At 40.5% G+C, this 15,181-nt stretch overlaps 1 protein-coding gene across 1 annotated transcript in view; it reads right to left on the bottom strand.

The window, feature by feature from the left end:
* LOC120566952 (voltage-dependent T-type calcium channel subunit alpha-1I-like) overlaps window positions 1-15,181 on the bottom strand; it is a 345,248-nt gene that overhangs the window by 71,387 nt on the left and 258,680 nt on the right. The window contains 6 exon segments of the mRNA XM_039813684.1: window positions 682-833; window positions 2,288-2,480; window positions 6,157-6,246; window positions 6,897-7,022; window positions 9,012-9,138; window positions 13,056-13,234. Coding sequence (XP_039669618.1) covers window positions 682-833; window positions 2,288-2,480; window positions 6,157-6,246; window positions 6,897-7,022; window positions 9,012-9,138; window positions 13,056-13,234 — 867 coding nt within the window.

Below are 15,181 nucleotides of genomic sequence, written 5' to 3' on the forward strand. Positions count from 1 at the left end.
TTTCTTTTAAAGCTTTAGTGCTTAACTTTTTTATATTAATGAACGTCCGTTACATTCAAGCCATTGCCAAATGAGTTGCTACAAAGCTAATTAAGACTATCAGCTCCACACAACTCTCTGTATTTCTCAGTATGACTATGTTTAGAAAATGGTGTCATCCAACGACATTTGCGGGCATAAAATCGGACTCTTCTGAAGAGTACATAATGTTTTTTTTAATCCTCCGTGTCCTCCTTGGTTGCTAGCAACTGTGTGGAGGAGGAGTGGTGGGGGTGGTGCGCGATCACGGAAGGCTTGTATCATGTGGATGCGCCGACAGTTTTGTTGTCATTACTTAGAATTCCTCATGGGGGCGACAGAAACGACGCACTATATATTTAAGTTTAACTCAAACTGATTTTGTTCGCCCCCAAAAGCATCTGTGCCTCTGAGAAACGTTTTACATAACTAATACCCCAATCTGCCAGATTGTTTGTATTCCAGCACGTGGATAAATGTTTTGGTTGTTGGCGGGTTTTGCTGCTGATTCAGAGCAGCAGGTTGGCAGCCTGACACTGGGAGTGCCCACTTTAAAAAAATAAAAAATAAAAAACTACCCAGATGGTGCACCACCACCCACTCAGATGCCCATAAACAAGTCTGCTATGTTGCACGTCCATCCCCATAGGATAGTGTGGTCACCTGTGGCTGGCTGTAGTGCTCCAGAGACATGGTGATGACGTTGATACAGATAATAAAGGTGATGGCCAGGTCCAGGTAGTGGCTGGTACACAGATTGTGGATAGCTAGCCGGATTCTGCCGTAAGACGCATAGTAGGGTAGCTTCTGGGCCTCTGGAGAGCGAAAGAAATTCAAGGGAAAGAGAAAGTGGGAAAACAAGGCAAGGAGGGATTTGGATCAGTAAGAAGGCAGGGGAAATATCAATTGAAGGGATAGACAGATGGAGAAATGGAATTTGGATGTGCAGGGGAAGGGCGTAGGAGGAGATGATTGGGGAAATGAAAGCACAGAATCAAGGAAGAAGCAGAGGAAACACAAAAGTACAGGAATAGCATAGGACAAATGAATCTAGGAGTGAGGAAATGAAAGAGCAATAAGTGAAATAAGCTGTTAAAAGAGGGAAAAACTGATATTTGGTTTAAAGGAGAAGCGTTGGGAGAAAGCAACGCAAGGTGCAAACATAATGATTTATTTATGCCAAGTGGGTGGGTGGGGGGGGGGTGACGAGGGGCAGAGCAAATGAAGAGAAGGCAGAGAGGGAGATAAAAAGTTTGAAGGAGTTTTAAATAGGTTGAAATAATGATTAATTCAAAGGCATGTCATTGAAGATGTGTAATACAAAATATTCAATTTGAAGTCTTGGACATGTGCCACATGCCCAAGAAAGAGAACAGTATTTCTAAAGCTTCCAGTCAGGTTTTACTTAACTATTTCTCATTATTGTAGATATTAACTAACTGGGTGGACTACATTATATGTTAAAGTGGTAAACAAACATTTATGAGAGAAGAAATTAGTACATTTTATTAATGTATGTGTATACTTCAATCTTAATCTATTCCTGTCTTCCTCTTCTCCACTTTTTAAAGTTGAGTTATTGATTTATTGAGTTATTGATTTATCTTTTCCAAAAGGACTCCCATCCCTCCATCATTCCGTCCTCCCTCCGCTCAGTCCTGTCCATCCGTCCTCCTCCCTCTCATCCATCCCTTTTTCGGTTGTTTCTTTCCATCCATCTTCCTTTTCACCTTCTCTTTCTTTCCTGCTCTCCCAAAGTTGCATTTTTTGTTCTTATCACCCCATTTCTATCAAATCCTCCTGTACATGTATTTTCCATCTCTTCGTCCTGTGATTCAAAGCCTCTACTCCTCCCTCTATTTATTTATTCATTCATTCATTTCACCTTTAATTTCTCATCAGTCATTAAGAAGAGGTTCTTTTTTACGATGGCGGCCTGACAAGGGAAAGGTAAGGAGGGCTAGAAAATGAAATAAATTAGAAATACATTACAGACAGCAGTGAAAGCGCATACGGAGAGGAACACACACACGCACATGGGTGAGTAAAAGAGATACCGTACAAATATTTAACTGGAAAATGATGATGTGGAAAAGCAACTGCATATGTCGGTTACCAAGGATGATATGGCTGGTTTTGGATGAAATGGAAATGTGTTTGTCCAGTTTGAGAATCTATAATTTCTCCACCTCATTCTATCCAAAAGACCATTCTCATGTATCCCTGTCCCTCCCTTCTGCTTTATTTCCCATGCTTCCCTGGGCCTTACTTCTCCTCTTCTTCTCCATGCGACGCTGGCGTTTCTCCTCCCGCCGCTTGGCCTCCTCCACCTCCTGGTGCTGGCGACACTTGTGGAAGTTCTCCACCACGACGCCCACAAACATGTTGAGGACGAAGAAACTGACGATCAAGAGGAATGAGATGAAGTAGAGCAGCATCCACGGATTGTTGTTGGTCGACGGCTGGGGGGGGCGGGGGGACAAAAGTGAGGGGGAAGGAGAGGAGTTAAACAGAGAAAAAGAGATTAGACAAGGAACTACCGCGAAAACAGTAGAATAAATGAAGGGGAGTGGGAAGACGAAAGGGAGGACAGAGTGAAGATAGAGTGATGAGGAGAAAGGGACGTCATTGGTTGAAATATCACCAAGAATAGTGAAAGACAACAGAAAAAAGGGAAGACATACAATGGAGGAGAGGAAAGCATAAGGAGAGAAAAAAAAATATTTTTTAAGTTATTGGAAAGGAGAATTTGTCAAATATTGTGAGAAAAAGTCAGAATATTTTGAGAAAAAAGTCACAACTTTTAAGTAAAAAGTCAGAATATTTTGAGAAAAAAACATGTTATGCCTTTGTTGTTTTATGTAGCCAAAAATATTGCGTGCCTGTTTTTTATATTTTATTCAGTGCTTACTTGTGTTAAATTTGTAGATTTTAGGACTCTATATGTAATTGTAATTGCTCAATATACATATTTTTTTCTTCTCTTCCTTAGGTGAAATGTCTACTATAAGCCCCTAAGTGTTTTCTTAATCTCACCTGTACAATCTTTTTATTTTTTATTTTCTTGTCTTACTGTTGCCTTGATTTTATTCTGCAAAATAAACAAATACACACTAAAGGAGCCTGGAGGGAGCTCAAGGGAGCAACAACTTTCAGTGGAGGGTAAATATGGAAAGGGAGAAGTTATTTATATAAATATATATATATATATATTCCATTTAGAAATGTGAAATATTTAATTTAACTTATTTTTTAAAGTAAGTGCTGTAGTATAACTAGCAGGAGACAAGTAATAATTGAGGTAAGTTTGGAGACATTACCTTATTTAATCATTAAATTAATAAATATTTTTGTTGCATCTCTTTTCGGTGTTGTAATTTGTAGATGTCCCTAAGCACTCTTACTGCCCGTTGTAACAGCAGCAGCAGAGAGCGCAGAAGCCAGCAGGCAAGTGTTATTTACATAAACTTCTGGTGTACTTACAAATTTTACAATCCATCGTTTTATGAGAGCATAACCTATTTGTACTACTGTAGACGTTTGGTATCATTTCGGGCATTATTAGTGGGGTAATGTTAAGAGACACTTCGGATCCATTAGCCTCTGCGCTAAGCTATTCAGCTGATAACGCTACGCTAAGCTAACGCTCCCAATGTTCGACCCAGGTGAAAAAAGCTTCTGGGGGGGTGTTTGGCTCGAGGTCATGGTGCAAAGGACCCTAGGGTGAAATTACTCCGAACCATCACTTTAAGCATGGATATACAATACTTGGCATCTTATGTATGTTCGGTGCCCTTGAGCATGAACCCCCCCCCCCCTTGGCTACAAGTAACTGTGTGGAGGAGGGAGGGTGCGGTCACATAAGGCTTGTATAACGTGGATGCGCCGACAGTTTTGTTGTCATTACTTAGAATTTCTCATGGGGGAGACAGAATCTACGCACTATAGCTTTAAGTATGTAAATGTTGTTTTTTAAAACACTTAACAGTAGTAAAGACACATAAATCCAGGTGGCTACTGTGATTTAGGCTGACACAATATCTGAAAGGTGCCTTTTTAAATATCAGTTTATCATCTGAAAAACACTGGATTAGTTAATCATTGTTATAAGTGAAATAATCCGACTGAGGGGAATTCATCTATTTTGTCCAGTCTTGAGGAAGATTTGAAATACTACTATAAGCCTCTCAAGGTCTTCTAATCAACAAAACCACTCAGTCCAGCCAGTACAGTCCAAAACTCCTGCAGCTGTCACTGGTAAAAAAAAAAAGAAGAAAAAAATAAGGATGACAACGGAACGGAACAAAAGACAGGAAAAGGACAAAATGTGAAGAACAGATCGGGATGATTGGGCGTGGAGGCAGTCATCACATGGAGTCATTACAAAACAAAAAACCAGGTTCAGGTGCAATAAAACCGGAGATGAGAGTCAGATTTTCAATTTGGAGGAGTGTTGAGTGTTGAAAGCGCAGGGTGGAGTGCAAATAGGATTAGTCATTCAGAGCCATGTTGGACTGCAGTGAGGTTTCTCCCTGAGGCAGGGAAACTGAATCATCCAGAAAAATGCCCTTTCTTTAATAGAATCCTTAATAGATTTTCAAATAAAACCAATTCTCAAGGGAATCTGTTCACTTTGAAGCCACTTCAGAAGACTAATTTGCATCATGTCATCAGACTTTGACGTCATTTGTGTGAATGTGTGCATGGTTTTTGGGGTTAAAAGCGAAATTTACTGAAATTCTAAACTCCTCCACACCAGTGCATAACACTGGGGAGGTGGGGGTTTATGGGTTGGCATAGGCTTCTTCCCTTCTTTTGTTCTTTTTGGCCAGAACTCCAGACTCCTAGCCTGGCTCCGCCCTCCTACGTACTTATGCTCAATTTTCATTTCCCTTCAGTACTATGTCTGGGTTCGCAGTGTAGTCTTGGGTTTTCTCCAGCCAAATTTTTGGCGGTCCAATCAGCGAGCAGAGAGAGTGGCTGAGAATGATGACGTTGAGGCTGTGTGCTAGAGTTGTAGTTCCGTCATGGCGGCGGAGAAAGATGCGAGCGAAGCCATTCGGTCCGTTGTGGCAACGCTGCCGAACATCCAGAAGTTAAAGCCCGAGCAAGAACAATCTTTGCTGAGTTTTGTTGGTGGCCGTGATGTTGTGGCCCTCCTCCCCACGGGGTACAGGAAAAGTTTGATTTTCCAGCTCGCTCCGTTAGTGGTGAAGGAGTTAGCTAAGGCTAACACTAACGATGCTAAGCCCACGTCACGACCAAATGTTAGCAATTGGTTAAGGCAGATCCAGAGTGGCTCTGGGCAGATCCAATAGTTTTAAACTTCAACAGAGTACCCGCCTTCAAAGAAGTTAACACCTGTCAATGGAGAGTGGCCAGACTCTCTGTACAAATGAAATGTACCAGACTCCCATAGTTCCGGTTAAATCACTGGTAGTAAATTTTTTGTGAATAAAATAAATTTACTTCAACTAATCCACTGGTTTGGTGTCCTTTAATATGTTGACGGTCACAGTTGGTAAATCAAGGCGAAAAGTGATTGTGAATGTCGGATTGCCGGTCTCGAATATGTACAGAACTTGACACAGCCTCTCCTAATCCAAACTAGGTAATGTGTTGGGGGGCAGGGGGGTTTCCAAAGCTATTAAACCGACAAGTAGTTCTGACGGAGTAAACTGGCAGCTTAAATGGAATGACATGCAGCAAAGGAACCTTAGACTACTAGGCCAACCTGCTTTAGCTCGACTTTAAGAATAAGATGAAGCCTGGATATTTTTATCTATTGGAGCTAGCTGAGATGGTTTGGCGCTTTGATCAGGAAGCCTCCTTGTGGAGGACTTGTGGGCACATCCAACTGGGTGGAGATCCCGGGGTGACCAGAAGGATGGATTTCATATCCCATCTGGCCTAAAAATGCGTGGGATTCCCTGGAAAGAGCAGGAAGATGTGTGGCTGGAGATCTGGCCATGTGGGCTGCTTTGCTTAGTTTTTTGCCACTACAAACCGGACGCAAATAAGTGGTGGAAAATGGAAGTACATAACAGTAATTTTTGTGTGTCAGCATGTTACACAATAATGTAATTACATACATTTGTACCAGTGTTGTATATGCCTGCACTAAGTGTATGTTATTACCTGCTGGTCTATCCCCACTGCATCCAGTCCATGGTACATGATGTTGACCCAGCCGTCTTTTGAGGCCAGCACAAACAAGGACATTAGAGCCTGGAGGACAGACACAGACACAGACAAACACACACACACACACACACACACAAAATTCACAGTTCACTGTATGCCGAAAACTACTGAAAATTGTGTAGAGGAGCATTTATCTACAGTATTACTTTTACTTTGTTTGCTTGTTCATTCATTCATTTAGCAAAGCAGTTCTTTTGTATTCCTTCCAAACAAGCTTCTGAATTTCAAACCCTCCCTTATACCACTGACTGTTAAGAGCAGAAAACATGTTTGATTGCTATTATGATGACAATAATCAATAATATATCTATATTTAAAGAGATAGTTTTATCAGTTGTAACATTATCAGTTGTTTGTTATTGTGCTATAGCAGGACTCAATTCAACACTGCCTTTTCCAATGCAAGGGAAATTACATTTTCATTATATTTTTACATAAAGAGAAATCTCTAGATTTAGAAGCATTCCTTATATTTTGCCTATGTGTAATGTACTATCATAGTCATATGTATTATAGTTATTCTACTTGTATAGTATAGGAGTAATTCTGTCCTATAGTTTGCTAATTATTATTTTCATTTTTTATGAATATGTGCACCATTGTTTGTGTTTACATTAATATGTTCAAAACGATCCAGACAGGTTGTCAGGGATGCATTTTCTTCTCTCTTGTACCTGTCCAAGGTTGTCAAAGTTGTATTTGTGGTGAACCCATCGATAGTTGGCAGCCAGACAGTCGGATTTGTTAGTGATGTTCTTCACATTGAAACCCACGCAGTAGAAGAACTTCCCTTTGAAGAGCTGTGAAGGAAGACACACACGGAGAAGGAAATGAGAGTCAGAGGCGCGCAAAGATACATTTCGATGAAGTCGTGACAACACTTGTGTGCACTCACTTCTTTCATGCAACTTCTGAAGTAATGCCATAATTAGCGTCTGTAACTAGTGTGCGCGTGAAGCCTAAGTGAAGACTCCAAAAGCACTTGATATCAACAGTGTGGTTTTCCTCCTGAGAGAAGATGTTTTTAATTCTGAATCTTATCAAACACATCAAAGAAGAGATTGAGTAAAATAATGCATAACTGCAGATGCAGAAAGAATAATACATTTTAAAAATATGTGGGGAATAACAGGGTGGGATTGACAACTAGATGAAGAGGAAATGCAGGTCTGCACTAATGAAATAGAAATGGGAAAACCAAGTCAATTGTACATTTGCAAGACTTATGAATTTGCCTGTAAATAGGATAAAGACTATGAAATTACGTACTTGCCAATAATATATATTGTGCTTTACTACACATATCAGCTATTTCTGACCGTACAGTAGGGCTTTGACTTTTGCCCAAAAATCATATTCGAAGTTTGTTTGTTTGTTAATATTCAAATATATTTGAATATTTATTAATAATATTTTGACCATTAAATGCCTTCAGTAAGACTTATATTGGTATCAAACTTTGTATATGTTCTGTCCACCAGCGGGCAGTGTATCAGTCAATAGGCAGGCAATAATGTTTTCAGAAGAAAAACACACTGCCACAACTGTTTTTTTAATTAAATTAAAAGTTTGGAGCTTTCACCGTAGCCTACGTAAGTGGTCTGATGTTTATGGAGAAGGAGAACCAGGAAATGAGTCGGGGGAAATGCAACGCTACCACGCTACGGCCAAGCCAGAGTTACATTTTGAAATGCGTGAAAAAGCCTCGGAATCTGAATTGAAAACGTTTACAAGCAAACACATTTACTAAAAACAATGCCCATAACAGGTTTGAATATGAAGGGCTGCCTAATATTCGTTTGAATATCAATATTTTTTTAAATTTTCAAATTATAATCGAATAACGAAGTTCGGAGTCAAAGCCCTACCGCATAGCGAAAGCGACGTATTCATGTAGCAGGGAGATTTAAATTGATTGTATTTTGCTTTGTTTTTGAGTAAAGACAATATGATCTATTCAGGGTGCGATTTGTGAAAAAAGCAGAAGGGGGGTGGGGGGTGGGGGGGAGATACATTTTTTACCCACAGAGGATAAAAAAAGAATTCAGCAGAGGCAGGGATATGTAGACCAGAAAGGGGGGAAATCCCATGCCCATCGGCAAATCGTACCCTGGATCTAGTACATATAGCTTGTTCTTTATATACTGTGTCTTGAATATCTGCATTGTTTGAATGTTAATTTGAATATGCGTAAAATGTACTTTTGGGATAATGTACTTTTTGAGATAATATACTTCAGGGCTAACTCTGTCTGTGTTCTTGAGTCCCATCATTTAAATGAATCCCAATATATAGAGAAAACTCACACCTGTAAAGGGTTGATAAGGTTGTGGCTCATTATGTGATGATGTGCGGTGATATGTGGAGAGCACAACTTAATCTTCTAAACTCAGACCTGTTCTTTTGTTTTGGCAAGAAAGGTACTCCCACCTGGATCTTTGCATGGTAATGTGTTACCATGATACCTCATCCTGTTGCATTCTGCTCTAATTAGCCTTCTTAGCCATGCTGTGAAAACAGGATTTCATTGTGGGTGCAAACAGAGCCACGCAGCCTCATATCATGTTCTCCACAGTTCATGTTTAATGATTCATTTCTTGGTTTTTGTTCTTTTGCTATAGATGGAAGTTCAAAGCATAATTTGTAATTTGAGCAGCGGGGTGGATATGTCAGGTCATATTATATTTTCAATAGCTGACCATCTCAGGTCCAATTAAAATGTTTGCAGAGAGTTCTTATACAGTGTTAAAAGGCTTGCAAGAAAATACAAATCCCTATTTGATGTTTACCTGAACACCAAGAATACCAAAGATGATGAAGAAGGCGCAGCAGATGAGGACAATGTTGCCGATAGGCTTGAGGGACGTGATGAGGGTCTCGACTACCAGCTTCAGTCCGGGAGCTCTGCTGATCACCCTGGAGGAGTGAGGGAGAGATACAGAGACAGTGAGAGAGAGAGAGAGAGAGAGAGAGAGAGAGAGAGAGAGAGAGAGAAACATCACCTACTGGAAAGACACTGCAAAACATCAGAACAAAATGGATTGTTACTAGCCCTTAGTCTCGCATTGCTAGACCTTCCTCCACAGTGCTGTGGAGGAGGGCCTGGCTAGTTCACACAGCATTCCGGGATGGGAGATAAAACGTGCTTTGGTGTATTGGCATTTCTTTAAACCAATCACAATCGCCTTGGGGGGCGCTAAGCGCCACAGAAAGCAACTGGGCCTCTGCAAAATAGCCTCGGGAAGGAACTTGTTTTGGTGGAACATGTGTACGTTCGAATGTTGTTATAGTCGTGCAACAGAAAACTCCGATTGGACAGATAGTCTAGCTAGCTGTCTGGATTTACCCTGCAGAGATCTGAGGAGTTAACCATAGTCTTCAGGAGTTTAAAATTCCAGCACAAAGAAAGTCAAAGGTGACGGACATCCGGCTGAAAGGAAAGACATCGGGCGGAATTTCCGGCAGCACCGGAGCAATCCCGGAAGTGGAAGGTCGTGGATATACACTACTTAGTAGGGCTGCACAATTAATCAAATTTTAATCACGATCACGATTTTGGCTTCCCACGATCAAATTTGCGTGATCGAGCGATATTTAAAATGTGTCATTCTCTTCATAGAACAGTTTTTGCAAAGCCAATCTAGCGCTCCATAAACCACTGTCTGATCACATGTCTCCATGAGCCAATCAGAGCTGTTCCCTGCCTGCACCGCGCAGCTTAGTTTCTAGATGTAGACAGTCACCGAGGACAGAGTAACGTGAGGAAAATTCCACAACAGGTAGTAGTCGGTCATCATAAGCCGGTCACAATGTTTACCAGTTTACCAGTAAACGCAACGTTTTGTCCCGTCTGTGTTGTTTTTCAGACAACAGCAGTGACCAGTGCTAGTTTGTGTCTTTTAGCTCATAGCTTTAGCAGCAGACTGTTGGATGTCCCGCTGTTGGAATCCTACAGTGAAATACAGACACACTACACTGTTTAGCAGTCAGCATTTTAGCCGTGTTTAATCCAGTTACTACTGTGGCTAACGGTAGGCTAACGTTACCTGCTGTGTAACGTGTTATTAGTGTTTACTAGCGTGACATTCAGCGATGTTTATGTTGCCTCTAACGTGGGTTTCGGAGCATCAGAGCGCAAAGCAGACATGTAAGTGTCAGGGTAATGAGCCACAGAAATCCGCGTAGCTATTTCGTCTGGTAGATACCAGGCATACCAGGCACCACATGCGCCGTTAACGTGAACAGAAAATTGCGTTGCCTGTATCTTTCATGGCAAACATGCATGTCTGGAAAGCGGTCGCACAACAGCTGAAATGGCATACTCCTTCACAGTATCCTTCAATAAAGGAGGAATGTAGCACAATATGGATGTATTAGTAGGAATGTAGCACAATATGGATGTAAAAGCAGTTACAATTATATAATTATGTGACAATAAAATTTGTTTTGGCTAAAATCAACAAATTATCGTGATAATTAATCGTGATCTCAATATTGATCAAAATAATCGTGATTATCATTTTGGCCATAATCGTGCAGCCCTACTACTTAGCCCTAATTCGACAATTACACAGTAGCAGGATACTTGAGCCAAACATGACTGCCGACTCAGACAGACTCTGAGCAGGTACAGTCTGAGTGGACAAAGTATTCTGGCTGTGGAAGCCGGCCGCCCCAGATAGACCTGGACACCCAGGGAGGACAAGTAGAGGCAGAGCAGCACTTTCTAAGTTTCTACTCTACTGTGACTGTAAATTAGACAAATTTAAAAGTCAGGGTGAAGAATTTGAGACACTTTCAGACAGGAACAAACTGAAATGTGTTTTTAGGCGAGAACTCAAAACTGCTGCATCCTAGCAACTAACTATGTTGACTCCTGCAACAAATTGAGAGATGACCACGGAAACACCACACAGGAGCAAACCACCACTCCTAACAAAACACCCACCTAGATCAGTAGGATCCTGTAAATATGAAAATATGTTCAATTGAGTTGTTAAGTTGTAACAATGTGATAAGTTGTGTAATGATTTTGCCGTACCAATGGACTCCTTGTGCCTTCATCACTTTGTGTTTAAGTTGGTGTTCATGTAATAGTTGATGTTGTGCCAGTTATTATTAATATCCTTTAATTCATATGCCATCTGTTTTGTCAATATAAGCAATGTCGTGAGAGAGAGCGAGAGATAGAGAGAGGGATAGAGAGAATGAAAGACAAAGAGACAGGGAAAGAGAGAGACTAGGATATGGTACTGCCGTTGAAGTCAAAGCGGGAATTTTTTTGATTTGATGCAGTAGACGCAGTTGTAGCAACATCTTCCCTTTTAATCAATAAATAAAAATACATGATGCAGTATCAAATTTTAAGGAAAGCTTAAAGAAAGATGGATCATTCTGTACAAGAGAGACTATGTAGGGTCCCATGGTGCATTTGTGCCAATGACATACAGTGCAAACTGAATTCATTCAGACCTAAAATGACCTTAGTTGGATGTAATTTGAGCTCTCTGCACCCTTGAACACCAACTGCTTCCATCTCAGCGTTTTCCTAACTGCTCTGTCCGGTGCTGTCAAGCACTAAATGGTTAACAGACATATCTTAAAGCAGTGGTTCCTAACCTGGGGGGTCGAGAACCCTCGAGCTGGGTCACAAGATAAATCCCAGCTGTCATGAAATGATTAATGGGATTCACACTTTAGGTGAATTGCTCACAACGCATACACATCCTGTATGTGATCGGTGTTTAGGGGTGGCAAGTTTCACATTCCTTTTAGAGAAGCCTGGCTTAAAACATATGTAATAAATACTACAATATGAATAAAACAACGTTATTGAATTCAAAACAGCAGAAACAGATTTTGACCAAAATACAGTATGTGAATTTGCTCACTACAGAGTACATTGCAGTCTGAACAAATATAAACATTAATTTGTTCCCTTGTCAAAATCTCTGCTGAATCAGCCCATGGAGGGCCCATGTATTTATGACTATTCATGGCCACTCTTACAGAGCTGGCCCCCATCATATATGTTTTTAATGATGCCTGATGCTTTTAACTTTTGACTTCATGTTGTTGTGTTGCATTTTTAATTGTTGGAGCTTATATTGCTAAGACAAATGTCAGTGCTTACGGATAATAAAGTGTCATCTTATTTATCTAATTCTTATCTTGTCTTATGAGTGTCTCTTGTATGCCTGTTTTCCAATATGCCACAGTAAGCGGCTGACTCTGACTCTTAAAGGAATAGTTTGACATTTTGGGAAAAAAAAGCTTATTTGCTTTGTGGTGAAGAGTTAGGTGGGAGGATCGATACCACTCTCAGCCTGTACGGTACATACAGTATGAAGCTACCGCGAGTAACTGGTTAGCTTAGCACAAAATGGAAAACTGGAAATAACTAGCCTGCCTCCATCTAACAGTAACTAAATCCACCTACCAGAACCTCTTAAACTCACAAATAAACATGTTTTATGTTGTTTGTTTAATCTGTAAAAAAGCCAAGATGTAAAAATGATGATGATGATTTTATGGGGGGGGTTGGTGCTGGGACCAGTAACTGGAGTCTCAACTAGTTGCCTGGCAACTGCTATGAGAGCAGGTGCTGTTAGTCAGATTTTAATACTTTTGAACAGAGTCAGGCAAGCTGTTTGCCACGGTTTCCAGTCATTATGCTAAGCTAAGCTAACAGTCTGCTGCGTTGACAGACAGATATGAGAGTGGGCTATCTAACTGAAGAAGTGTACAGTATTTCTCTACTGAAGAAAAGAAAAAATCCATCCCAACTTATCATGCCGAAACATAACACTTGACAGTTTTTCCTTCTAACTAACCTGAGGGGGCGTAGCGTCCTGAGCAACCGGAGAACACGGAGAACCCCCAGGATCTTAGCCCCACCAGCCATCGACACCACAATGTCAATCAGAGACACGAATACCAGGAAACCATCGAGAATGTTCCAGCTGCTCCTCAGATAGGCTTTCTCCCCCAGGTACAGACCCATGGACACCACCTGGGGAGATGAAAGGAGAGAGATGCAGAATCCCACACAGGTAACGCAACAGTGGTCAGATGCATACGCATATTCAGGGTCACACTCATTTACAAATGAAAGTAAAAAAAATATGAGAGGATTATTGGAATCCGAATCAGAATACTTTATTGATCACCTCAGGGAAATTGTCCGGTTGCAGTGGCTCACAGTCAGATTCAAGGTAAAAGTAAGAGTACGAAAAGAGCTAGTCAATACGTGTATACAGTAACATAAAGTAACATAGCTACAGTGCAAGAAATTAAAAAGTTGAAGGTGCAGTAAGCGATGCTGCGCAAAGATTGTTAATATTTTAACTCAACTGTTTACTGTGTTTTAATACTGATCTACATCACTAACTAGACCACAACTTGCACTAACTGTATATTGACTCTTCACTACATTTCAGCATTTATATAGAATGTCTATTCATATATATTGCATTATAACTGATCTACATCACTAACTAGACCACAAATTTGCACTAACTGTTTTGTGACTTTTTATTACATCTCAGCAGTGATATAGCATATATATATACATATATTCATGTATATTGTGTTATTACCATATCACTTTCACATATCCATCGACTTACTTACACCTCACTTTGCAGTGGCTTTGTATTGCCTACTTAATCTGCACTTTATGTAGCATATTGTATTCTGTATTCCTTTAATGTATTGAATGTGAAACTGTATGTTGTCCTGCACGCTTATGCTTTTCTTGGCCAGGTCGCTGTTGCAAATGAGAACTTGTTCTCAACGGCCTACCTGGTTAAATGAAGGTTAAATAAAAATAAAAATTGCCAAACAAATACAACCCCCCTCTTCAGAAGCTCCGCCCCCCCAGATTCACGGACAGATAACTAGTGGCTGGCCGGCACATTCACATGCCATTAACTGATGCCGCCTGTTGCCGATTGGATGGAATAGTGTGTTGTGGCATGTGGACTCCTTTCTGTTTGTTTTCCATTTACACAGCCAGGGCTGTGTATCAACTCTGTATTTTTTCTTTTTCAACGCACAAAGAAAATAGAGAGCTAGGGGACCGTGAGGAGATGTTCGCTAAATTTGGCAAAACTTACAATACCTTTAAGTAGAAGTTAAGTAAGATTAGGTTTAAAAGTGAGATTAGGTTAAAATATTCTGTTATTAACACAATGGATTGTATAAATGATATTGCAGTGCAGTGTGAAGATAAAAAAACAAACATTGAAGTGCATTAGAGATGTGTGATCTAGGGTGAGATGAAAAAGGGAAAGAAAGACAAGCAACAGCTCTTAAACCCCAATATGAGGAAATGAAAGGGGAGGAATTAAGGAAATGAGTTTGAGGAGGGGAAAGGAAAGGCTATTAAAAGGAAAGTTTACAACGATTTCAGGGAGCAATGGACATCTTCAACAATGGACCTTCTACTAACGCATTCAATTTCACATTACGCTGTGCAGTTGTTGGAATGATGAATCCGCGGCAAAATCAAAGGTTCTTTGTGCAGTGCACCAACTTTTATTTACTTTTAAACATTGAATTTTGCTGATTATATTGTAACTGAGCGAAATGGTTACAATGAAAACTTAGAAAGGCATTTTCAGTTAAGACATACAGGGCCTAATTTGCTAACACTAGCACAGTTTGCGCTGCGTCTGTTTATGCGAGTTCGGTAATAGCGCACGCTATGCTTCCACATTTTGCGTAGTATTTATCAACCCTGACACCCATCAGGCAATCAGCGTCTTTCTCCGCCCACTATACCGTAAATTGCGCTGTAGCAAAGCGGTACTGGTGCTATGATATGGCTGAGTGCAGACTGTGATATTCCCACTGCTGATGCTATGACTGTTTGAAATGATCCTGATGTCAATATTTGTAATGTAGCGAGGAGTTTAACAACTGCTGGAATGGGATGTGAACGCTGAGTGGGAGATTC

This window comes from Perca fluviatilis, chromosome 1, assembly GCF_010015445.1.
Source record: "Perca fluviatilis chromosome 1, GENO_Pfluv_1.0, whole genome shotgun sequence".
In the NCBI taxonomy this organism is placed as follows: Eukaryota; Metazoa; Chordata; class Actinopteri; order Perciformes; family Percidae; genus Perca; species Perca fluviatilis.